Genomic DNA, 27,610 nt, shown 5'->3' with positions numbered 1-27,610 from the left:
AAAATCACCATTCTGATCCTAAAATTAAACCACATTCCAGAACTGCCTCCTTATGAAGGAATTAATGTCTGATGAGTATTCCTTCTTATATTTTAATATGTTTTTATTGATTTTTTTAAGGAGAGAGGAAGGAAAAAGGATAGAGTGATGGAAACATCAGTTGACCATTTCCTGAGTGCCCCCTACTGGGGATCGAGCCTGCAACTCAGGCATGTGCCCTGAGTGGGAATCAAACCAGTGACCTCTTGGTTCATGGGTTGACACTCAACCACTGAGCCACACTAGCAGGACCCTTCTCATTTTAAAAAAATATGTTGTTATTTTTATTGATTTTAAAAAGAGAGGAATGAAGAGGGAGGGAGAGAGCGAGAAACATTGATGTGAGAGAGACATCAATTGTTTGACTCCCATACGCACCCCTACCGGGCATCAAACCTGCAATTTGGGTATGTGCCCTGACTGGGAATCAAACCAGTGACGATGCTTAACCAACTGAGTCACACTGGCCATGGCTCATTCCGTCTTATTTTACAGGCTTACGAGCTCTAGAACCAGAAGGTAGTCATGTGCAAGCAACTTCTAGAAATTTGTCTTTGTTAAAATGCAAGGTTCTAGTCACTCAAGAAGGCATTTAGAATCCCCATATCTTAAGGTAAAAGGGACTTTTAGAGGTCACATAATATATTTCCCATCTCTGTAATACACCCTTTAACAGTTTTTCTGCCAGGAAGTCTTGCCACAGCCAGACCTTTCCAGCCCAGACCTTTCTGGTACAAGAACTATGGCTATAACAGACACTCCATTTGGAAACCACTGTTATACCAACTCTATTAGCAGTGAAAATGTGCCCTCCAGGTCCAGCGATGAAAGTGAGTGCAGGGAAGGAGAAATGTTTGCCAACTGCTATAAAATTTGTGGGTTAGAGATAGGAAAGAAAAGGCAGAGGCCCCAAAGTTATAGCAAGAAATAACTAGTTGTATACCTCTCTCTCTCTCTCTCTCTCTCTCTCTCTCTCTCTCTCTCTCTCTCTGTCTTCTGCTTTCACATTTAATAACAAAACCAATCCTTAGAGACACAAAAGTCACATTGCCCTTTCTCATACTACCCAATGACCTTCATTCTAACACTTGTCATTTGCTGATCTTCTACTGGTACAGACACATTACTAAGTATTTTGTATGTGTTATTTCATTTGAAATTCCTAAAACCCCCGTGAGGCAGGTGTACCTGAATCTAAAGTCCGTGCTTCTATCATACCCTATCTCACTAGCAGCATATGAGTGGCAATCCATGGAAAACCAGAGAGGACAGTGAGGTTGTTCTCTTCTAACCACCCCTTCCCTTGGTAGACCAGGACCCACATAGGTGTTAACATTAAGAGCACATGAGGTTCTGTCTGGTCTTCAGAAAGTTCCCACAGCATTTCCTCTATTCAATGAATATGCAAATGTTGTAAGTACTAGAGAAGAGACACCGCAGGGAGCTGGTCATGGAAAGCATACACCCAAAAAGAATGTCCAGAGGAGTGAGTTCCTGCAGTACTGAGATAACACATAGGTGCTCCGGTTCAGAAGTGAAGCCATTAGCTCATGTTGAGCTACAAAGGTTCATGGTGCTGTAGGCTGTGATCTGTTAGTGACCCTTGCTCCACATGGAATGTGTGTTTATGGTATGGGGGAGACAGATGGGGGGCAGTGACATGTCATAGAAGCATGAGAAAAAAATTCCTATTTGTCACTTTAAATAAGGGTACGTGAGCAGCCACTGATCCTGCTTTCAGTAGCAATGGCTGCACATCCTTGTGCATAATTCTCATTTAAAAAAAGCAATCACAAAACGTACAGTCTCTGCAATAGATCAGGGGTTGTTTTGTGTGAATGGGGAGAAAGCATAGTACTGCTTTTAGACGCATAGTACTGATGGAAGAATTATAGATTTCCCCAAATTTTAAAATAGAAGAGGTCAGAAAACAGAAGGTATCTTCTGTTCTCCTACAGCCGCTCTATGTTCATTGAAGATAGAGTTCCATTTTGTTTCTTTATTCATAAAGCATGCTTTACTTAGCAGCTTCCTGTTCCTTATCTTAAAATACACGCTGACTTTCCAATTGTGGAAAGTCACCAACGTTTTCTGAAAGCAGCACCAAAGCTAAAACCTAAAAGATGATGTGCAGTATAAGAATATGATTGTGCAAAATACATCTGAAAGAACCACAAAAGTGTAATGGAAAAATGCACAGTTAACACTTAAGCTACTACGGTACTTAATTGCATTAGACTTCATTTGCCCAAACTCATCATCTTTACAAATATGGCCATTTAGAAAGCAGACAACAAATAAGAACTGAAATTCTTTGGCTATTACATGGAAACCTATAGACTGTTTTAAAAATTTCCCAGATTACGAAGCACTACGCAAATAGAGCAATGTTTTTAAGTGTTTCAAATTATAAAGTTATAATCATCAAAGTGTCATCATTAATATAAAAGGGCAAATTTGTCATAAAATAATTTTTTTCCAAAATGTAGTAGGAATTATACATGAATGCAGTCCATATATACAAATATATATGTTTTCAAGGATTTCTTAAATATCAAATACCAGGTATAGATTTAAAATCTGACATGTAGTATAAAAATCATTAGGCAAAGATAGCAGACAGGCAAATATTCAAAATACACATCTATGAAGATTATTTCTCTCTCTTATTTAAGACCTGCCACAGAACATATGTAATACTTTCAACAATAAAGATAAAATAAAAAGACCTGGATGACATCAAGCATTTCTGATTAGTCTCAGGCTTTCATGGAGACTGAAGCAACTAAGAACAAAGAGTTGAGCAAGTCTCAGGGGTTTTATTTTATGTGTTTCAATGTTTTCTTTCCTAGATCGTCCCAAAGACACTAAAGAACTACCAAGATAACCACACATTGAATAAAAATCAGAGTCTCCATCATTCTCTACTTCATTCTTACTTTGCAAATATCATGACACTACTAGTGCCACTATCTTTATAAAAAGTTTGAAAACTGCCCACCTGAATTTCAAATCCAAATGTTCCATTATCCTGCTTCTCCACAGTAACAAGCTTTCTGTAATAAAATATTTTAAAAATGTTTTAAAAAATGATGCATAAAGATCAAAGTATCATATTTGTCACATACTTATTGAAAATGAAAAATAACCACAATTTAAAATAGCTGACATTTATGTAAATTGTAGTATTGTAACTGTGTGTGTGTGCATGTGTGTGTGTGTGTGTGTGTGTGTAAATAAGTCTGGAGAGCTGTGTTCCTAAATATGTTGATGAGAGACCAAAAAAACAAATAAATCTCTTTACCTTTGAGACCAGGCAAAATCACCTAAAGAACTTGATCTCGTCAATGCAAGCTGAAAAATACAACAAACACACCATTACCAAAAGGTCCTTAAGACACATCTGTAAATGTTTTAAATCACAAAGAACTTTGCTTTTAATCACCTTCTTTGGCTCAGCTCAAAGAAGGTAAAGGCAGTAATTTCCATTCCTTAGTGGTAGCACTGGAGGTCTGGCAAAGGGAGGCCCAAGCATTCTTTTTAAAAGATTTAAAAAAGCTCTGATAATAATACACTGTGGCAGGAGTCAATGTAATGTGGCAAAACTCCAAAGCTTCCCAAAAAGAACTTCATATCTAATGTGTATTAAAAATAGACTCTGAGAGATTAACCATAGCAATTGAAAATAGACTCTGAGAGATTAACCATAGAGATTAATCACACTGAAATCCAAAGAAAACAACACCCAGAGAACGGCATGCAAAACCCAAATACTTAATCGTTTTTGGAGATGCTGATGAGATGACTGCGTTTATAGTAATAGTTACTTTAAAATGTTACTTTTTAAAAGCAGGTTAAAGTATGCTCTAAAGAACCGATTCATATGCAGAAATATAACCCAGGCAAAGCCAAACACTCAAAACCTAAATTCTGTTTATGATTTATTTTTGTAATAGTTTTGGAAGAATGCAGTGAGATTTCCAGCCAAGGAAGAAAAAGGAACCAAGGAATGGTCTAAATGGCATAAAGAACATCACCTTCCCTTTATGTTTTGGAAGAAGATCATATACACATAAAATTCCAAAATACATTCAACCATTGTCAATTGAGGAAAAGCTGACAAAAGGTGGCATCTAGATTTTTTAAAATGTATTTTTATTGATTTCAGAGAGGAAGGGAGAGAGAGAGAGAGAGAGAGAGAGAGAGAGAGAGAGAGAGAGAGAAACATCAATGATGAGAGAGAATCATTGATTGGCTGCCTTCTGCACGCCCCCCACCGGGGATCGAGCCCACAACCTGGGCATGTGCCCTTGACTGGAATCGAACCTGGGACCCTTCGGTCCACAGGCTGACACTTTATCCACTGAGCCAAACAGGCTAGGGCAAGCATCTAGATTTTTAGCTGTTTTTCTAAGTGATCAAAATGAGTTTCTGTGCGTGTTTTGTTTATTTGTTGAGGAATTAACAAATGTTAATTAGCCTTTTCTCAAGTGTTGGTCCTGGGGCCCTACACATAAACATCCATGCTCCAAGCTTACCCATGAGGTTTCGCTGTCAACCTAACATAAATTGTCAGGAGATCAATGCATACTGAGTCTAAACAAATCCAAATAAAACAGAGGAGAAAAACTGTAAGGAGAAAAACTCATAGAAGGAATTAATGCACGAAAGAAACCCTCATTAAGGCATTTGTTAGGAGAGAAGCCCACAGCCCTGTAAGGAACTGGAATTACCTAGTACCGGATGGCAACATTCTGACACATTTTCTGGAACACTCAGTATTAGGGCAGAGTTTGGCTGCTGGTCAGTAAAGTTAATGTAATGGAGCGCTGGTTTCTTCCCACCGAGTTGATGTAAATTAATTATATCTTTCTTTTGCGTCAGTTCTGAACCTCAAATCATTTATATTGTCCTGTAGTAGCAATAGGAAGGCTCAGACACAAAAAGGTTGTCTTGAGTTGCTGCAAAGTATTTATTTTCCACTTATAAAGACTGACTGTGGAAGAGCTACAACAATGTGCATGGTTTATTTCAGCCTGATTTTGTCCTGGGAAGTATCAATAAGAAGAGTGGGGACCATTAAGCTGTGTAGTAGGCGAACTTCTGGTGGAAGAGAGCAGGAAACGATATTCCCAAGCATTCTCAATCATTCCCTTACATTGTTTCTCTCATTTTCTTAATCTGTTTTTATTATTTGCATCTCATCGGCTTTTTTATCCTCTTTCAAGTTGTAAATTACTTAGGTAGGTCATATCTATGTTATCTATAATCATAACCAGGGTTTATATTTAAAAATATGACTCTTGCTTTTAGTTAGCAGATTAGTCATAGCATTGATAGGAACCTCAAGATTTCATCTGGTCCACCCTCATCCTACCTTCTAAATAAAATAAAAAAAATCATTCTAGATAGATCAAATCTAAGATTTTTTAAATCTACGCGACAACTCCAAGACCTAAAGAAGAGGGATCATAAACTCAACCCCAGGCATCTTTCTATTAGTGGCTAGCAAGGAGTTAAAGAACTTTGGGTACTCAGCAGTCTCAATTGAATCACCAAATTGCTAAACCTAGCGTTCTCATATTATGTGTAATAAGAGAAGGAAATTTCCCCACCTCTCTCCTGCTACCCTTTCCATCTAGCTAATTGACTCATTGAAAATGAACATTTTTTGCCTAGGACAATGTTAGAGCCATAGCAGGTACTCAGCTCCTGCGGACTGACCGATTCGGGTTATCAGTGACACGCCCAAAAATCAGACTAAGCCAAATTATAAATTAGTTTCCACTCTGGGTTAGCAAGGAGCCTGTTTTAGGGACTTAACATTTAAAGAAGAAAAACAATTTAAATAAACTAGGCACCATCAAATTCCCTGGCCCATGCCACTTCTTGACACAAAGACTGCTTGCTTTTGATCAGGGCTGTCAGGCTCATGTGATGTGGAAAGGAATGTTCTCAGGGTTCAAACTTGCTCTCACCCCAAGCTACCTGCCTCAGTGAGAAGTCTGCCTAAGGTCTTATCAGAGGTCTGACACTTGGGAAAAAGTGTTCCCTGCAGCCCTTTCCCAATGTGAGCAGCCCTGTTCTAGGACCTAACTAGAGGAGTCTCTACTCCCAGCCTGCCCTCCGGAGTCTTTTCTCAGGGTGGTGGTGACGGCACCAAAACTCATGAATGAGGCACTGGTGTGTAATGAACAGCATATGCTGGCAACAGCTGTCTTTTATTACACATTATCTAATATGAGAACGCTAGGTTTAGCAATTTGGCAATTCAGTTGCGATTGCCAAGTACACATAGCTCTTTAACCTCTTGCTAGCCACTAAGGTAGAGATGCCTGGGCTTGGGTTTATGATCCCTCTTCTTTTGGTTTTAGTCAGATGACTTAACAATCAGGCGTTAATATTCAAGATGTAATTTTTCCTGCTAGCCAGCGATTTACAATGTCCCTTTTTAGTGGGAAACCAAGACCAAATGCTTCAGCTGTCAGCTTGCAAAAGAGAAATGAGCCGTAGCTCAGTCAGATTGCCTGTCAGGCTCGGAGGAGCTCAAAGGTCAGTACTGTAGCCACTCCTGCTGTTAAGTAACAGAGCGCTACTTCCTGGTCTGGTCCCCGCTGTGTACTCACTTCCTGAAAGCATTGAGGGAAGAGAGAGAGGGGAGGCACTCATCCATAGGTGAGGAGTGCTTTTGTTTGTTTGTTTGTTTGTTTGTCTGTCTCCAAAGTTGCAAATCATGTGCTCTGCGCCCTTTCCTGTCCCCTGCCTCACTCGCCCGGGTTCTTGCATGAATCCAGGTTGCTTGCTTTTCCCTTTGAAAGCAGGATTCTTGGGATACCAAGGCTGTGCAGATGACTCTATGTTACAGGGAAATAAAGGCATTGAACTCAATTGTTTGACTTGTAAGTGCCCTTAAGGAACCCAAAGAGGGTGGCAGCTCCCCAGGAAAGTCTCATGGTGAGCTCAACAATCCCTTTTCTCAGGAAGAACTGTTGGAACTTGGCTCCCAGCATGCAACAATATGGATCAGAGAAGACTTTTCCAATTCTTTTGTGGTGAAATGAACAGTTTTCTACCTAAAATGATTCATTCAATGAGCAAAATACCTCCAAGCTAGGAGGAGCACTTGGGAGGTTTGGTAACAGACGGGTGTGCGGCCACAGATAATGTAAAGGCTCCTCACGGGCAGGCCCCATCCCAGAAATACACGCATTACAGAGTTGAGCACAATAGTCCGTATCTGAGGTTTTAAGTGAAATCACCCTCCCGGAAGTTGTCTGTTTAGTAATACAATCGACCTCGAACAACATGGGTTTGAACTGTGCCCATTATATGTGGATTTTTAAAATAAATGGTGTAAATGTATTTTCTCTCCCTTATATTTTTTAATATTTCTCTAGCTTACTTTATTATAAGAATACATTATATAATACATATAACTTACAACAAGAGATGTGTTAATCAATTTTGAACAACAAATACACATCTATCAACAAGTGAATCTGAAAATCAAGTGAATAATCTGACGAACAGAATGAACTGGTGATTATAATAGAATCAGAGACATAGAAAGGGAATGGACTGACTATTCTTGGGGGGGAAAGGGGTGTGGGGGATGCGGGAAGAGACTGGACAAAAATCATGCACCTATGGATGAGGACTGTGGGTGGGGAGTGAGGGAGGAGGGTGGGGTGGGAACTGGGTGGAGGGGAGTTATGGGGGGGAAAAAGAGGAACAACTGTAATAATCTGAACAATAAAGATTTAATTAAAAAAAAGAAAAAAAAGAGATGTGTTAATCAACTGTTTATGCTCTCAGTAAGGCTTCTTATCAATAGTAGGCTCTTTAATAATTAAGACTGGGGATCAAAACTTATACACCAATATTCAACCGTTAGCACCCTTAACCCCCACGTTGTTCAAGGGTCAACTGTCATTGGATAACCAAGAGAAAAGCAGGCCAAGAGGTTCAGTGTGTGCACCACTAGTGCATATTCAAGCTTCTCACAGGTCAGGCCCCTGGCCTCACTACAGCATTTGGTAAAAGCTGTTTTCGAGGAGCAACCCTAGTGCTTGGGCATTCCAACATTTCTAAAGATTTGCCTTACGGTCCCCAGTCTCCTTCCTACAGTGTTTTCCATTGTAGGTATTTTTCCCCCTAACACTGTGTTCAGAAATAGAAGTAGGAGCTGCACCGGGGTGTCTGTCACCTCTTTCATATACAGGTAATGAGATAAATTTGCACACATAGAAATCTTTTTTAAGCAATTCTGAGTGTAAACACCCAAATGATTCTGAAGATGCATCTGAAACTACAGGCTAACCAGATACGGCTTTGCAGAAACCAAAGCCAACAATAACGAGAAGTGTGAATTGTTGACGTCAACCCTGCGAGGGTTGAAAATAACAGCGGGCAGAGAAACACCTGCTCTTGTGGTGGCCTCCCAGAGATCTTGTTGCCTACAATCCAGTCAGAGCCAAGCGGGTGATTATTCTCTAAAAACCAGTTCAAGGAAATGGACCTCCTTTTGGAAAATTGTGTAATGCTGGGATTAACTTGCAACAAGTCTCATTGATGATAGTTGTATAGAATCAAAAGTATTATGTACAAGAGTTTTGTCTTGCCTTTTTTTTTAAGGTAATTCTCATAACAGTAAGAAAAAGCTATTTGACTAGGAGGAAGGACCATGAGAAAAGGGAGAAGAAAAGACCTAGAAAAGATGAGAACATACAAATAAATTTATTTGGGTGAGAATATATGTGTAAATATATATATTATACACATGTAAACATATACACATACTTGTGTGCATCTCATATGCTGAAATCCCTCTTTTCTTCCAGTAACCTCCTACTGATTGCCCTTTTTCAGTTCATGCTGTCTTCACTCAGGCTTAAAATCCAAAGGTCCCTCTTCCATCTTCATTGCCTTTGGTATTCAAAACTTTGGGTCTCCTCTCCATTCCCTCCATTTCTTCTTTCTCCAACGAGTGCAAGAGTTGCTCCCTCACCACTAGTCTCTACCCACTTATCCACAGACCACATTTCCAGAATAAGATTCCTGAGTCCCTCTGCTGCTCAGACACACTCAGTGGCTCCCTGTGCTGCTCAGATTGCTGCTGCCTCAGGGGGAGTGTCCAAGTGTTTTGCAAAGCAGCCCATCTCTGAGGTCTCTCCTCACCTCCCACACAGACACTAGGTCCTCCTGACCCAATAATGTGTCCTTCCCTAAACATTCCCTGAAGACCCCAAGATCTGTGCTTCGGCAGTAATTATTCCCTTGTTCTGGAATTCCAATATCTGGAATATCTCTCCTTCAAAGTTGTATTCAAAAACACATAGTATTTGGATTCAAGTATTTATGCTGTTTACTTTGTATAACACCTACTCATTCTCCTGCTTCATTGTAAACCCAATAAGGACAGGAAACATGTTCTTCTCATCTATTATACCTCCTATACTGTTCTTTTTCTGAAAACTAAATGAAGATTTTGGTACTTCCAATAGTTGCTTTTTTTTCATACAGGTAGTAAATTGATGGACATGCTCATCATTATGTTAAATTTAACATCATAAAAGCACTTTTGCATTGAAAAGATTGATAATCCAAACCATGGCAAATGATACCCTTATTTTCATTGTGAAAAATTCCAAGGAATCAGCTACATACATCACTGAGAAAAGATCATGACTCCCACTATGTTCTACTCTCTAATTCCAAAATTAAAAGGCTTACATGGAGAACATGATACATTTGCAACATTTAAGGGCAAATTTTATGCTCTAAAACAATTGTAAGTATTTTCTGCACAACTCTTATGGCTACATTCAGATATGTACTTAGGGCATTATAGCAGGTTAAATAACTAAAGCAGTGTTATGGTTTTAATTTTTTTTTAATTAGAAGTCAAAGAATAAAAAATGTTTACAATAAATCCAGTTAAACATGGGATTTTTCCTAATGTGTTTCCCTCTCTGGGGAAATACTTTGCAGTAAAAATAAAAATAATAGCATAATTATTGAGCATATACTGCATTTCAGTCTCAGTGTTAAGCGCTGCATATTTCTCACTGAAGCAGCTGAAGAGCCGCATGGGGTGGTTCTATTATTATCGTCACTTTAGGAAAAAGAAACCTGAATCTTAGGGAGGCAAGTGACTTGTCCAAGATCCCACAGCTCTTAAGTGACTGGACTGTTGTGCAATCTGCACTCACTTATCTAATACAAATATTTTCCAGAGCATGAGGCATGTGCCCATGCCTCAAAGCTGAAGATAATTTAGTCCACAAAACTTGTCCTCCAAAAAAGCACTCTCATTTGATTATGAACTGAAACGACCATCTAAGACTGGGAGTGAGGCTGGGGGGGGAAAGAATCAATGGGACACACACAGGGGGGCGGAATCAAGAATTCTCAAATGGGCCATGTCTATAAGTAGCATCTTCAAATTTGATGAAGAATTGACACCTCTCCAAATGAGAAAAGCAATCTTCTCTTAAGTTTTGCCATAACAAAGGAAGTTTTGTTATGATCTTAAATTTTTGGACAATACACTAGTACTGTCTGGGCTCCTCACCTCCTTCCTCACTCGTTCTCTTGGAAGCCTCTAAAATAACAATTTCAGTATGAAGCCGGACAGACATATCACTCTGCTCTCAAGAGACCATGAACCCTCTAAAAGTTACAAAATAGCAATCGTACCTGCTTTCGTCCCCGAGGCAAAGTGGCCACAGTGTCGGCCAGCATTTGAATCCGCCTATTGTCATCCATGGAAAAGCTGCCTGTGAGTAGGGAGTATGAGCCGCATGCTGGGCCAGCACAGCCGTCCACCAAATTGCCATTGCTGCTCTGGTGCATGAGCCTTGGTAAAGACATGGTGCGCAAAGATCACTCCAGCTGGCACATGGCTGAATGGCCTTGCAGGATGGGGGAAGCTAAAAGTATAAGCCTCTGACAAGTAATCAGAAGTAGCAAAGCAGAAAGAGCCCATGTGACTTCTGTGGTTTGAGGTACTTGTTACAGAAACCCTATCTTGCAGTTCACTCCCATTTCTCAGTGGCTTTTTTCTTTGTGCTCCTGAGAGAAACCTATAGCTACTTTTTACCACTAAAAAAGAACCAACTTATTTCTCCCCCCCTTCAAACAGCCAGGACTCTTATGCGTTCATGTTCTCTGACAAGTTGTGTTCAAAACACCATCTGCCTTTTTTTTTTTTTTTAAAGGAAGAAAAATTTTTCCCAAGTTCTGCCATTTCTTTCCCATCCATTTTCCTATTTAATATGAGCAAGGTGATGTAAAAGCCAGGATGTGCGAACATTCAGTTCTCGTGAGTATAAGCAAGAATTACAAGGTCTGGTCATAATGTTCTCTCGCAAAGTCCTTGTAATGTACTTTCCCCAAAGTACACTGTAACCCATTAATGTTCATCAGAAAGACATTATATGTGCCACGTGGACTGTAACCATTCAGCATTCTCCTGGTTGTCCTTTAACTACGTTGCCCTGGCTAACATTATCCATCATCTTTACAAGGAACAAGGGCAGGGGAAGACCGGCACACGTAGAGCACAGACTTGGCTATATTTTAGAGTGGACTTCGCTGCAGCATCAGCAAGTGGGCCTTGGGAGGAATGGAGAGGGCAGTAAGGTGACAGGCCAACCAAAGTGGCACAAGAATGTTGCCAGTGGCCCCTGCATGTGCCTATGGGTCAAGGGCACCATGGTGAAGTAGTCAAGACCACATGCTTTTTCCGGCTGGGGCTGGGGACATGTGTTTTGAGAGAACTGGTTTCAGAGGAGGAGCAAGGGATGGAAACAGAAGGAAGAATCAAAACAAAAATTAAAAAAAAGAGAAGTTTTACATAGTCTAAAAAAGTCAACTACGATTTTTGAAATCATTTTGAAGGTCAACAGTAGAATTTAGGAAGTCTTTCAACTAAAATGGAAGTCAAGGTGAATTCCGCTCAAGCAGAACCTGTGAAATGTAAAAATAGTAAAATCTTCAGAGTTGCAGTGCTTTATAATTGGCATAGTTAATTGCCAAAGTCGATACCACCCAGGGTATGGTAATTGTCATTATGGTATTACTAGAGGCCCGATGCACGAAATTCGTGAAAGAGTAGGCCTTCCTTCCAGCACCAGCTTCCTTCCGGCACCCAGGACCCAGGCTTCCCTCCAGCCTCAGGCAGGCGTCCGGGACCCAGGCTTGCCTGGCAGCCCAGGCTTCATCTGGAAGGTCGTCCGGAAGGATGTCCAGTCTAATTACCATATGACACTTTTATTATTACAGATGGTATTAGTGTGAGCTAACTAATGCACTCTCTGAACCTCAGTTTCCACATTCTAAAATAAAAATTTTTAGTGAGGAATAGATAAAATAGTCCACACATATCACTTTGTAAAAGTAAAGAATTACCATGGAGTTTTTGTGTACAGTAATAAGAATTTAAAAGGAAAAACTTTAAAGAAAAATGATCCTTAATGCTCTATGAGCTGCCCTATCCATTACCAAATGCACCTCATGGCCTCATCTACCATATAGTCTAGCAGTGGTTCTCAACCTTCCTAATGCTGCGACACTTTAATACAGTTCCTCATGTTGTGGTGACCCCCAATTTCATTGTTACAAATTGAACATAATTAATGCATAGTGATTAATCACAAAAACAATATGTAATTATATATGTGTTTCTCGATGGTCTTAGGTGACCCCTGTGAAAGAGTCGCTACCCACAGGTTGAGAACCGCTGGCTAAAGCAAGCATGTCAAACTCGTGGCCTGCGGGCCGCATGCCTCCTTTATTTGGCCCGCATTAGCCTTCGAGTTTGACATGCTTGGTTTAAAGTCTAAAATGCATGTGAAAATCTTAGCTGTCATTCACCAAGGTATGCTTGCAAAGCCGTCAGAGCCAGTGTCTGAAGTTCCTGGATTACCATTAGCCCGACTCATCTATTCATTAGGGTAGACGTGGGAGTCAGTGGTTACTCAAAAAATAAGGATGACTCTCTGTCCTTCTGATTTTATGATAGTTATTGAGTTTTTGTTCATTTTGGTTTGGCTGCTTGCCTTTATTTGCATGAGAAGACTTTATTCAGTTTCCTGGAATATTACAAGGTTTTGTTTTGTGGTTTGCTTATTCTGTTTATTTTGGCTTTTTGCCTTTATTTCCACAGAAAAACCTTTATTTAGCTACCTGGACTGATGTAGGAAATGGGGTAAAGTCATGGAGATAGTATTTGAATATTTTATGTTTGAATTTATATACGGCAGACTCAATATATCCCAGAGAGCCCACAGACTGGGATGACTGCTTGTCCTATTTCTCACTTTATTTGAGTGATTGGCTGGTGGAAGGGTGTCTCCATCTTCCCCACTCAGGATGGATTATTGGGACTCTCAGAGCAATTCCCATAGAGGAGTAGTCTTTCAGAAAAAGGTAAACTAAACTCTATGATCAGGATTGGCTCTGAAAAGTAGCTAGCACAGGATAGGACAATAAGGAAACAGAGGTTGTGAAGTCCCTGTATTAGAAATCCCAAGGTAGATGCAAACCAAGTATTAGTTTAGAGTTGTGACATACATATTTATTTGTTTATTTATTTATTCCATTTGACCTTCCCCCCAGCCTCCTCTACCCCTCAGCACATGCCCTCACCTCCCTCCCAGTGTCTTGCGTCCATTGGTTATGCTTATGTGCATGCATGGTCCTTCGGTTGGGGAGGTGACATACATATTTAAAACAGCATACACACACAGCTGTAAACCGAATATAAATAATAGCTAACAATAAATCATATCCATATATTGTTAACACATATACAAGGAAACAATATTCTGAGCTATTAAAGTTTAATGCAGTCAAATCATGACCTATGAGTAGATTACAATATCATCCAAGAGCTTAAGAACTGACATTATCTGGGGCCTTAAATAGATTATCTAGATTGGCTTTTCAGGAATCCACTTAGGTAATTTCAAGCCTTCTTTTAGATGTAAAACTAAATGTCTTGATACTTTCATGTCATGCACTTATCACATAGAATCATCATTAACTGTATTTTTAAAAATTTTACTTTTTAAAAATGTTTTTCTTTGCTTTGAACAATCCCAAGTAAGCTAGGAATTGAAGGAAATATTTTTAACATAATAAAAGGTATCTGCCAGAAACACCCACCAAATATTGTCCTGAATTTTGAAATGTGTCTCCATTATAGTAGTGAGAAGGCAGTGATGACAATAACCCTCACCACCTGTCACTGTTTTGTTCTATATCATAGATAAGAGGTATAGAACTTGGGGGGGGGGGAAGAAAAGGGAGAGAGACAAAACTGTAAGGCTTGTTGGTAATATGGTTGCATGACTAGAATATCCAAGACACTCCCCTGAAGAACAGACTTAGTAAGACAGTTTTTCTAAGTGTAGAATTCGAAGGATGCATATAAAAATAAATAAATTTCTCAAACAGCAACAATGGTGATAAGGAAGGAGTTATAATAATAGAGGAAAGGAATACTGTCAAAATAACCAAAAAGTCATAAAAGAGGAATAAACCTAGCAAGCATTTTTAAACCCTTTTTTAAAATATTGATTTGAGAGAGAGAGAGAGAGGGGTAAGGAGAGAGAGGGGGAGAGCAAAACACTAATTGTTCCACTTACCTATGTATTCATTAGTTGATTTTTGTATGTGCCCTGATCAGGAATCAAAACTGTAACTTGGGCTTATTGGGATGACACTCTGACCAACTTGAGCTACCCGGACAGGGCCCTAACTACAGTTTTTAAGATTTTTATGAAGAACATTCTATGGGATGTCCAGACTATGGGAAAGCAACATCCTTTCCCACATGAGAAGAGTCCTTCTTGTAAAAGATGTCTATTATCCCCAATTTTCTAAAATATTCAATGTACTGTGAATCAAAATATCTGCCGGTTTCGTTTATTTGCTTGTTGGTTAATAAAATTTGATATATATTCTTACACCTATGTGAAAAAGAAAGTGCATAAGACTAGCCAAGAAGAATTTTTGAAAATAACAATGGTAGGGGATGGAGGTGAGGATGGACATTGAGAAAACTACCCTACTTGGGCATCAAAAGATATTACAAAAGTTAGAACTGTATTATCAAGTAGAATAAGTCAGTAAAAGGATATTGACAAATAGCCCCAGCTGGGTGACTTGGTTGGAGTGTTGTTCGATTCCCAGTCAAGGCACATTCCAAGGTTGAGGGTTCTACCCCTGGTTGGAGCGAATACAGGAGGCAACCAACTGATGTTTCTCTCTCACATGGATGTTTCTCTCTCTCTTTCTCCCTTCCTCTCTCTCTAAAATCAATAAAGACATATCCTCAGATGAGGATTAAAGAAAAAGTTAGAAAAATAGTATTGATAAATGGAAATTGTCAAATGAATAAAGAGACACAAAACATATATATATTTATTCAGAAATTTACTATATCACCAAGTTATTTTAGCTCATTAGGAAAAGAATAGACCTTTTGATAAATAGGGTTAGCACCTACTTGGAAAAAATTAAGTCATACTCATTTATTATAATAATCAAATCAATATGGCTTAAAGAGTTAAATGCCAACATAATTTTAAATACATAAAATAATAACAAAAACTATATAATATTTTAGTAAGATTAAGTTGGAAATGGTCTTCCTAAAAATACAAAAATATCCAGAGATGATTAGCAACATAAAGATTAAAAACTTCTGGTCAATAGAAGCTATATGCACATCATAGGTTAAAGCTAAGTGACAGATAGCAAGAAATTATTTGTAATCCACAATTGATTAAAGACCATAATATATAAATAGTTCTTAAATATATTTTGTAGAAAAGTATTTTTAAATGAGCAAAAGCTATGAAAATGTATTTTAAAGAAGAAATAAAAATCATTAATACATTTATTAAATAATGTTTGAACTTATTAGTAATCAGGAAAGTGAAATTTGAACCAACAGTTAGACACTCATTTTTGTCCACCAAACAAACAAAAAAATAAAAATTGGTCATTTCCAGTGTTGATGAAGTTACAAGTACATGGGATGTTAGCACTTTGTAGAACTATAAATCAATAAAACTTTACTAGTAGGGTAATAGGACAGTATTGAAATTTAAAACATGCATGTAAAGAATTTTACTTTTAAGAATTTACCCTACAGAAGTACTCTGACATGTGCAGACAACAGCACAGAATTCTTCTGTGGCACTGTAATTGTGAAAAATTAGATTTTTAAATGTATATCAATTGAGAAGTGGCTTATAATAATGTAAGTCAATGGAATACTCTGCATCCACTAGGAAATATAAATAAACAGTTATTTTCATAAAGATCTTTAAGACAAAGTAAAGGAAAAGAGAGAAGAACAATGTGCATAATATGATCTCATTTATGCCTTCTTCTTAAAGGAAGATCACATATGTATATGTGCACTAACATGTATAGATAAAAAAGACAACACAAATCTACATCCTCCTGTTAAAAGTGGCTGCTTCTGGAGGCATTGTGGAAGATAGGGGAGGAGTGTGAAGGGAGACGTTCAAAATTTATTTCACATATAGTTCAAACCTTTTATAATAAGTGTGCATTCATATATTATTTGGTCAACTTTAAAAGTATCAATAAATCACGAAAACATTTTGGAAACCAATCACATTTTGTTGATAGCACTATCTTGCGTCTTTATAATAGGTCCTCATGCTTCTTTCTATGATTACTAATGATAATTATTTGTGTATCGACTGGATGTTTGGTGTTTGTGTATAGCCAAAGATCTTGCTTAATGGGATTTTTAAATCCTCTTATGTAATTCTTTCAGATCTCCCTATCATTTTCTTCCAACCAAGTAAAATTCCTCCTCAAAAAGGATTGCTGACGTGTCCACAAAATAGTATAGCAAAGAAGAGTAACACAATTATGGGCCACTAATTTTATGGAGGTAAAAGACATTGGTTTGTTCTGTTGAAATCCACTGTTTCTAAAATAGCAGTTCTCAGCTGCTGAATTCTTTCTCATTAGCCATTTATTACCCCTGCCCTCCCCACCACACACACAGTTCCATTTCAAAATTCAAGTCTTTTATCAAAATTTAAGATAAACAAGTGACAGTGCTCCTTCCACTTCCCTTAGCTAACACCCTGCGTCACCCTCAGTGATCAGCTTTTACTGAACTTGCCCAGTGGGTCTGGGCAGTGCCATCGACAAAATTAGGAAGAGCTTCAGGACTTCGGAAAGTAACTTCTTAGAAAGCAAGAAACCTGTTTGAAACTGGAATTTTGTGTAAATACTTGGAACAACAAAACACCCACATGCTATCTAGGCGATTTCCCCCTGGCCTTTGAATAAAATCCAAGCTCTTTACTTAGCCTATTGTTTGAGGTCCTGAATGTACTAGAAATTCCTATGATATATCATACCACATCCTGGTCACACTGTCCTTCCTCATACCCCTAAGAAGTTTACAATCTAGATAAAGTCATATGATCTGTATACATTTAACCTTAAGAAAAGGAATAGTGCTAGTTATTTGGTTTCTATCTGTTAAGGCCTGAATTATGCCTCCCCCAACATATGTTGAAGTCCTAATTCTTGACACCCATGATCTTGACCTTCCTTTGCAGGTGTAATCAAGTTGAGGTCTTAGGGGGAGCCCTAATCCAATATAATATATTACTGGTGTCCTTATAAGAAGAGGAAAACACCATATTGATAGGCACACAAGAATAGCACAAGGTAATGACAGGCAGATTTTGACTGTAAGCTTTGCAGAGGCACACCAAGAGACACCAAGGGTTGGTGGTCACCACTAGAAGCTGGGGAGAAATGAGGAAGGAGTCTACCTGAAACTCAGAGGGAGCATGGCCCTGCTGACACCTTGATTTCAGACTTCTGGCCTCTAGAACGATGCGGGGGGGTGGGGGGTGTTGTTTTAAGATACTAAATTTGTAGTAATTTGTCATCGCAGCCCTAGGAAACTCACCCAATATCCATTTTTCCTTACATTTAGAGGTCTTATGAGAAAAATAAAGGTGGGAAGTGTTGTCAATCTCAAGAATAGATGATTATTCAGCACCTCTTTGGTCTGGTTATTGATTCAAAACACAGTGGAAGGTCTGAAATAACAAGTATTGAAATTTTATGTAAAAATACAGGATGTCCCAAAACATGTATACACACTTTGACTAATTACTAATTCCAATGGGTTAAATATGAAAAAAAGGAAATATCAACTGAGCTATCAGCTGTTAAAGAGTATATGCATGTTTGGGGACACCCTGTATATGACAAAGAATTGTGCTGAATTCAGAATCAGTGATACTTTCTCTTTAGCCCAGTGAACAGTCTACTTTACTAACAAACTGGAGAGGGCTGGGGAGGTGGTGGAGCAAAAAGGTTGTGAAATGAAGGGTTTAACCTGAGGTAGTTTGACAGTCAGCCTCGTTCCCAACACAGAGGCCTGGGGAAATTGCCATGTGAGCTTCCAGAGGCAGCCAGCTAGGACTGCTCCCCCCTCACCAATGGAAAAGTACAGGAGCTACTCCCTCCCTGGGCAAGTACTTGACCGTGTGGTCCTGCCTATGCCAACCAGAGAATGGTCCATTGCTTTTGTCAGACAAAAATTCTACCTAGGAGCATTGCTCTCCAGTGTTGAGCGAACCCAGCAATTACCATTTGTGTGGCCATTCACACCTCTGACTGCAAAGAGGAGTTGAGACAAAGCCAGTAAAAGGAACAGAGGATTGAGTAAAAGACAGGAGCATCGATCTAGACCCCAGGTCTTGTTTCCTTCCCCAGCTCTACCACCTACCAGTCCTAGGGGTTTGTCAAAGTCAGTGCCCATTTAGGGTACATTTCTCCATATACAGGGAGAAATGCCACACCATTGTAAGGATCCAAATAGATAACATATAAAACAAAATAAAAATTAAGAATGTAAAGTCTTATAAAAATTTAAGGGTTTTAAAAGATACCTATAGGATGCTATGATTGGACACATTACCTACACTCCTTGGGTACTATATTTCTAAAGACCATTATTATCCGATTCCATTATACACACCAAAAGGGTGGTGCCATCATCTTCCAAATCCAGAGAATGCTGTCATTTCAGCTACAGAATAAATTTCAGACTCCCCACGGGGCGTGCAGCACCTCCCCTGACCTCTGTCCAGCCTCCTTTCACAGCTGCATATCCCTGTGTGTGCACCTTTCCCTGGATTCTGCTTGTGAAAGGAGCAAGGCAAACTGGTTCAGCTGAGCTTTTGGGCCCTTAATCAAGGAAATTAACTAATCTGTACTTAGTTATAAAACAGGACCAATTATACTACATCTCACCAAGTAAAACATAACACTACTCAGCACCTAATAATTGCTCAATAAATGCTTTCTGTAATCATTATTATTAGTCATACTTTGCCCTCCAGCACCCCTGGACGGTTGTTTCCTGAATACACATGGTCTTTTCCGACCTCTTACCTTTGTCCACACATATTGTTCATCTGGATTTACCTGTTCCACTTCTATCTGTAGACATCGTACCCATTCTCCCAGGCCCAACTTAAATGCCACATCATTCATGAAGCCTTGCCTGATAAATCCAAGCAGGTACGAGCATCACCTCCTCAGATCCTCCAAAGCACATCTTGGAGCTCTCTCTTATGATGAATCATATTGTGCCTTGTTAAAATTATGTGTACCTGTCTTTTCCTCCTTAATAAATTGTGAGCTCACCTCCTCCACTCCCACCCCAAGACAGAATTCTTTGTCGTTCATCTTCGTATCCCTCTAGCACTTTGACGAGTGACTTTCTCATAAAAGCTGCTCTGTAAGCATTTGATGAATACATTCATAATCTGCCCAAAGCTCTGGGAGTTGATTTATTTTCCTAGTGATTCTTTACTTTGGGCAATGCAGGTGTTTGATGAATCATATTTATTGTGTTTTTAATATTTAAATGTAATTTATGTTTACTGGATTGTTTGGCTTAATTGTAAGTTGTACAAAATAATTTGCAGTTTGAAAGGAAAACTTAATACAATAATAATATACATTTTATACTTTAGTTATTTGATGATAAGGTGCCATCACAGCAACATGCACCATTAATTTACTAACTACTACTTTTTAAAGAAAAACTTCCACATTAAACGTAGCCATAGGTTGTAGGGAGCATCCCAATTTCGGAAATAAAAAGTGGGAAGATGTGCATCAGAAGTGAAGAAATGCAGTCAGGGCTCTCATCTCCCGGAAGAGCCTCCTCAGTGTCCCCAGGTGGACACACGTTAAACCAGGCTTGCCCAGCCAGTCCTGTCAGGCAGAACACAGCCTCCCTTCTTATTGTCTCAGACTTCTCTTTTTCTATTTGATTGGACCTCACGTTTTGTTCCTTCTGCCGCTAGAACATCCCACATCTGGCTCCTCCTTTCCATGACCACCTGCATCTTCCAAGCCCCAGGGATGGCCCTCAACACAACACAATTGCAGGCAACTGGTTTCCCTATATACAGACAACCCAACACTTCCAATCTAATCATGCTTTATGTCCTGCCTAGTGAATTACACTTAAACTTCTTAGTTTTGCATTCAAAATCACCCATAATGTAATTCATACCTAACTCTCCAGTCTTAGCTTTTAATCTAAGTAAATTGATTTAGAGGCTTCTAGATATAATAGCCTTCCTCCTGAGAATATGCCTAACATTGTCAAACCTTTGCACCTTTGTTTCTTCCTAAAACCCCCACCCCAATTTCTATTCATTGAAATTCCCTCCATTGTTAAGACCTGAGCTCAAAGGCCACCTGCTCTGTGAGGCATTCCCTGACAGCAGCTGGAATGTCTCATTGCCACTACTGAACTCCTATACAGTTTAGTATCTGCCCCACTCATTAATCCCTTAACACATTGCCATATATCTTAGTTATTTGGGGGTATGGGATTCTCCTATTAGGCTGGGAACCCCATTGTATATATATTTGTGACCCTCATGGGCTTAAATAACATCTTGGTTTAGTAAAATATATATGTCAAGTAAATTAATATGATTTTGGGAGCAGATATTTCTGTCAATTGGATGTCACATGGAAGTGACTGAGTAACACAGAGGGGGTGAAAGCAGATACAAATGACTGACATTAAGAATTTTATTTCAAACTCTTTCACATGTGCATTCAGTGGAACACTTCGTACACGGGGCATCTTTCGGGATGCACTAGAAGGTAACACAGCCATTATCCCTGACCAACTTGCTTGGTTCAGACCAAGTGGAACAGGTGCAAAGTGGAAATGATCAAATGTTAAATATTCTTGTGGATAGGGAGGAGGAACACCAGAGTGCATGCAATCACCTAAACACCACGGTTTTAGGTTAGCAGTGTCAGAGAAAGGCAGCACCACCATTCTACAGGAAAGAGGGAAGAGAAAACATGCCATTCTACAGGAAGAGACAGGAAAATGTGTCACTCACTGACTTCTAGCCACTAGCTAAGAAACTGAATGGAGGAAAAGCCAGATTGTATGGATCTGTCGCTCCTATCTATGATGTGATATCCCACTCCATCATCAGGGAGGTCTCCACTCACTGCCTGGGAAGCAGATTGTTAATATTCCCAAGTCTTTCTCAGGCTGCTGTATTTCATCTTTCTGAATAATAGCTAGCATAAGGGCAAAGTGTGTTTGTCACATATTTTATCTCACTCACACACCTGGCAAAGCATTCTGTGCATATCACACACCAATTACGTAACCAACTAGGGAACGTTTCCTTCCCTATTCGCTCCAGAAAACAGGGTTTGCAACATGGTGGGTTTTTTTGTTTGTTTGTTTGTTTGTTTTGTTTTGTTTTGTTTTTGGCCAGGCTATTGACTCCCAACTCTCCCTGGCTGAGAGAGTCAATTTCCTAGCTGGCTTTTAGAGCAGATTTTTAAAAAGAAATGTTTTTAAAATAGTCTTTCTGAAATGCAGAGATAACATGAACAATAGTGTTCACTACAATTAACTTTGATTTGTATTTCAATTACTACAAACTGATGACTTATTATACTCGTGCCTCTGAATTCCCTTAACTAGCAAATAGTTTACAAATGCATACCATTATGCACTTGTCACTTTCCACTGTATTCCTTACTTGCTGTTTGCTATCCTTTGCTTAATAGTTTAGCTTTTGGGATATGGTTCATTTTCTCAAGCAACTGAAAAAGCTAATTCAGGGAACTCCCCAGTGTATGGGATGCTGGGAGTGGTTAGACACACTAGGAGGTAAAATAGCTTTTGTCATTTTCAGGTGAACTACCTTGGCTTTGTGTAATTTCCCTTTTCCTCCTCTCTTGAAATGTGATTTCCCTGTGGGCAGGAATCATGTCCTGGAACCTTGGACTGCATGGGACTTGGAAGATCATCGAGTCCTTGCTCAACAAACCCAAGGTCCTCTTTGTCATTCTCCAAGTGAGTCGTAGTTAATGTTTTACTTGATTCCATGGGCTCCTGAATGATTCCGTGCAGACAGGAATGCAATTCTGTGTTATTTTGCTTTTAAGTACTGCCAACCTGTTAATTTTATTTAGTTTTATCATTTTTATTTTTCTTCCTCTTTCTCTACTTATTTGCAAAATCTCTAACAAGGTTTACAAAGAAACACACAAAATTGGCATGCAAACCAGGTGTTTTTGTGGTTTTATTTTTTTAAGTAGGGCAGGCTGAGAGGAAACCAGTGGACTCCCTAGAAGAAATTGTACTTGGCACTGATTTTTCCATTTACACACTTGTTTTTCTTTTATGCAGCTGGTATTTGAACACTTGCTTAGAATAAGCAAGATACAATGGGCTTTGCAAAAAAAAGGAAAAGAAGATAAGAATTAAACCCAAATGTCAACAGTGTAGATTAAATAAAATTTCCCCCAATTCTGAATGGTTTATCCTTAGCTTAAAAAGTATTTTCTTTTTTTCTTACCAAGGTGAACTTGATCCATACTCTGCACATTTTTTTTCTCATTCTATATTGCTAGTAGATGAAAAGCTATTATAAAGTTTGAGCTGAAGGACCTTAGTAATCACCCAATATAATGCCTTCATTTTGCTGATAGGCACAATTTGACACAAAGGACTGAAGCAACTTGCCTGGGGACACATGGTCATTGGGAGCAACTGTAAAATTTGTCACAGGCTTTCTATTTCCCAGGCCAATGATCTTCCCATCAAACCATGCTACCTTTTAGAAACCACTTTGCCTTTTTTTCATCTTGTGTCATAAATTCAGCCTTCAAACCTTTCCGTCAGTTTTATGGTCTTTCAAGAAATCTCTAAAATTTCGGCATGACTTATGCCAGATAACAGACAACTTTTCGACAAAATTTAAGATAATCAGTTCATTTGTCCATAATGATATCGAAAGTTCCAGCTCTCTAACCTTACTATTTTTCTGCTCATCCTTAGTAGAAAGAATTTTTTTAATTTTTATTTTTATTGATTTAAGAGAGAGAAGAAAGGAGAGGGAGAGAGAGAGAGATCAATTTGTTGTTCCACTTATTGATGCATTCATTGGTTACTTTCTGTATGTGTCCGGACTGGGGATCGAACATGCAACGTTGGCATATCAGGATGGCATGTTAACAAACGAAGCTACCAGGCCAGCGACTAAAAATAATTCTTTGTTGCTATTTTCTTACTTAAGACCAAATTCTCATACATATTTCTGTTTTTGCTCTTTCCCTACTCCTTTTCATTGCTACAGATCACATTGCTAAGATTTCTGAAGCCTGACACAGAATTGTTTCGTACTCAATCCTTCTGCCTACTGCTGTCATCCGCCCATCAATTCAAACATGAATATGTAGGAAAGTATTTCAGTCTTGGTAGGACAAATTTTTTAAAGACTCTGACTGATTTACAACATTTTACTAAATTGTTAGAAATATACTCTGACAAGAAATAATCCTCAATACTAAAACATAATTATAGGAAAGCTAAAAAAAAAAAAAAAAAGGTTTCATTCTATAGGTATCTGAAAAAAGTCCGAGATAAAAGAACACTAGATGAAATACTGATTTTCTTTGTGTCTATTCTAAATATAAGACACTTTTTTGTGTTTGATTATTTGAGGTAAGATAGAAGAGGAGATAGAATACAGAGGCAATCACTGTAACTGGAATTTCAATGGGAAATCAAATTAATATATTGAAGCAATAAAAATCCATTGTACTAAATGTGCACACTGGATGAGCATGCCCTTTTCTCATGAGAAGGAAAAATATTATGGATATGGAAAGGACCTCACACTTCAATACATATTCTCTCTCCTGAGCCCTTGCTGTCTCAGGTGGGAAACTAGGGAATTGCAAAGTTAATTTAGCATAAAATAGCACAGTTTAAAAGCCACACATGGACATTGCCACAGATTTTTTTTGTTCAATATCGGTCTACATTACAATAGGAATTTGGAGAAGTCATTACATAAATGTCCTTAAAAATTGTCTTTTTTTCCTCTTGAAGAATCAAATGGGAAGAAAGAAGAAAAAAGAAGAGCATAAGAGGAAAGAGGAGAAAAATAAGGGGGAAAAGAGAAGGAAAGCAGCAGGAGGAGAAGCTGGGAGACTCTTCTTGAGTTATGTGAAGACTCTCTCAGAGGGAGAAAGATGAATTTGACTCCAAATTTTTAAATTAAATTTATTGAACCAAATTTTATTAACTGTACAATTCATGTCTTTCTGTTAAATATCCCTTCAAGTCATCTTTATATCCACAACAAAGTTTATCTAGAATCACAAAAATTTAAAAATATGAGTAGAGTTAAAAACATGCTTGGGACAGTCCCCTTCTCCTGCTTCATCTTACACACAAGGACATGTAGATAATTATTCTAAATGAATTAGGAGAAAAACATGAACTCCAAAACAAAATTACTCTGGGGAACTGGGCAGGGGAATGGTCATTTAGATCGTTCATAATAATTCATAACTGAATATTTAAAAATATATACTGTCTGCCTCAAGTGTTCAATCCATGCTTATGAAAACACTCCAATTAAAGGCTAAGACTGTCCTTTCATTAAAACTTGTCAGAGGAGTAGCTCTTTCTGGTCCCTGAATTTCTTAACTAGAAGTAGAGCTGAACTGGTTGGTGAAAAGCAAACTTCCCCCACTGAGCTTATTTTATGTAGAAAAAGGCTAAATATGAGAACACACTTCAGAGTAAAGGAAAGCCCAGCTTTAGCCTTTCATAGACTGTGGGTACCTGGAAGGAGATTCAGAGAAGAAATCAGGAGGAAGCTAAGACTTGAATGACAGGGTGTGGCAGAGCATGAGGACTGATCTGACGTGTGTTTTATCTAAAAGAGGACATGACTGACACCGTCAGAGGTCCAGACAAGAACAAGCTGGTTATTGTTCTTCAAGTGACTACTTGAGGTGGTGCTATCCAGAAAGGAAAGACCATTCAACGCTAGCATGTCTCATCAAGGGAATTTGTGGAGTGCCTTTTCCTGAAGTTTGACCAAGTTAGGCAAGGCATAGAGGCAAAGAGGGTTGGATGAATTCCAGTGACTTCATATAAGCACTGAGTGTATAACAATTGAGAATCAAGCGCCCCTCTAGCTCTAAAAAGTCAAGCAAAGGACCAAGCATGCCTGGACAAAATAAACATATCAGATTCTCTTTAAAAATACAGGTGCTACAAAGAAAATTGCCTTACTCTGCCTCCTGACATTTGCAGAAGAGAACACACTGTTTGTATCTACAGGGACTGGAAGACACTATAAAAAATTATCAGTTTGTCGGGTCACAGTGCCTGCCAGAGTAACCTAATTGTCTTTGCTCACTTTTCATCTGGGTGGATGTGGTGAGAATGGCTGATGTTGCTTAACAGTAGAGTTGGTGTTAAATATAGAAAATTCACAAAGAGATTCTTATCTTCAGAGGAGTGGAAAACGTTGTTACACATGATGAAAGGGTCAGAGAGAGAGGAAGGTGGGAAACGGTTCCCTTCCTGCACATATTTCATCTGTGACAAAGCTCCCACTGGCTTCAAAGGAAGATCTGTGCCCAAAAGAAGTAGTTAAATGTGTAGTGAGGACTGAAAAGCAGGTCCATTATGAATAACACCAGAAAAGGGGTATATATGACCTGCACGTAGTGATGGAAAAATGACAGTATTCAAAACTGAAAACAGGATAACTAGATATTGTTACAAGGTGCAAAGAGAATCAGTTGTGAACACTACAACTTTTAATACAGAAGAACAATAATTTGGGGCAACAAATTACAAGAAGAAAAAAATTTTTTTTTAAATAGAGCAGTTTCATGTCTTTAATGCCCAAATTTCTGTGACCCTAATTCTCAGACTGGCCTACACCTTAGTTGGATCTTGTTAGTACAGATGAAGAGGGAAAGACACATTGGTGGTCTCACTTCTCATAAACGTACCACATAATAGAGCTTACCTCTAAAAAAGATGAGGAAAATAAAGGCATAGGTATATAAATCAAAATATTTAAAGATTTCTCATGGCAGTACATTGGGTAAACAACAACCATTGGTGTTACTATTTGTGTGTATGAGGGCAGTTAGAATTGAGAAGCTCTAATACACAGATCAAGCACTGAACATCAAATTTTTAAAAATGTATCTTTATTGTTGAAAGTATCACAAGTGTCCCCTTTTCTCCCCTAGTGTCCCCCTTCACACCCCCCCACACACTATTGTCTGTCCATGGGCTATACATATATGCATATAAGTTCTTTGGTTAATCTCTTCCTGCTCCAATTTTTGAGAAAAGAGTCCTAGTGTCCTTCAACAATTATATCTCTTAAACATAATAAATCACATTTAAATATTTTTATTTAGAAAACATAATCAGAGTAATTAGACACCAAACCAATCATACATTTTCACCACACCAATTTTACACCCTTTACAGAAAACCTTGAATTAATGGTTTGAGTTAAATGTAACCTTTTCCCAGAGAGAATCTGTAAAAATTAAATTCAAAACAATAACTATTACTAAAGCCCTACTACACATCTGGCTCTGGGCTAAGGGAAAGCAATGCTGAAGTTATTAAAACCTCATCTCTGCCCTGCATGAGTCTAGGAAGAGATCAGCCTGCCCACTTCCACAGAGTACAAGGAGGCCGGGGTGGGAGCGGGGGGAGGGGAGAGAATAACCAAAGAACTTATATGCATATATGCATATCCCATGGACACAGACAATAGCGGTGGTGGTGGCAGGGGGGGGGGGACAGGTTGTGAGTAGAGAGGGTTAATGGGGAGAAAAAGGAGGACATATGTAATGCTTTCAACAATAACGATAAATTTTTTTAAAAGTGGAAAAAGAAAAAAAAATCGCACAAAGCACTTCAAGAAGACAGAATACAGACTGATTTCTTCTATGGGATGCGGGCAAGAGTTGCCTTTGAAGGAGGAAGACAAGTTTAGAGAATCAGTAGAATTTCAACAGGTATGGCAGCCAGTGGAGAATAAACATTTTACATAGGAATGAATATAAGGAGAATCACCGAGAGGAGAGAACACAAAGATAACTGATCAAAGATTGATTTTAAAATGCTGGTATTTCAGGAGGG

General features: G+C 38.7%; 1 protein-coding gene across 4 annotated transcripts in view; it reads right to left on the bottom strand.

The window, feature by feature from the left end:
• CYTIP (cytohesin 1 interacting protein) overlaps positions 1–27,610 on the bottom strand; it is a 70,601-nt gene that overhangs the window by 16,734 nt on the left and 26,257 nt on the right. For 2 of the 4 annotated variants that reach the window (XM_059704398.1, XM_059704397.1), the window contains 3 exons: positions 10,738–10,897; positions 3,344–3,393; positions 3,041–3,095 (listed from right to left, as the gene is read on the bottom strand). In XM_059704398.1, the coding sequence (XP_059560381.1) occupies positions 3,041–3,095; positions 3,344–3,393; positions 10,738–10,893 (261 nt within the window). In that variant the 5' untranslated portion in view covers positions 10,894–10,897. Of the gene's footprint in view, positions 1–3,040; positions 3,096–3,343; positions 3,394–10,737; positions 10,997–27,610 lie in introns of those variants that run through there. The other 2 variants (XM_059704396.1, XM_059704399.1) reach the window with 2 other exon arrangements.

Source organism: Myotis daubentonii, chromosome 7 (genome assembly GCF_963259705.1).
Source record: "Myotis daubentonii chromosome 7, mMyoDau2.1, whole genome shotgun sequence".
NCBI lineage: Eukaryota > Metazoa > Chordata > Mammalia > Chiroptera > Vespertilionidae > Myotis > Myotis daubentonii.
Note: the sequence above shows the minus strand (reverse complement) of the source record. Positions and strands in the feature narration are given on the sequence as shown.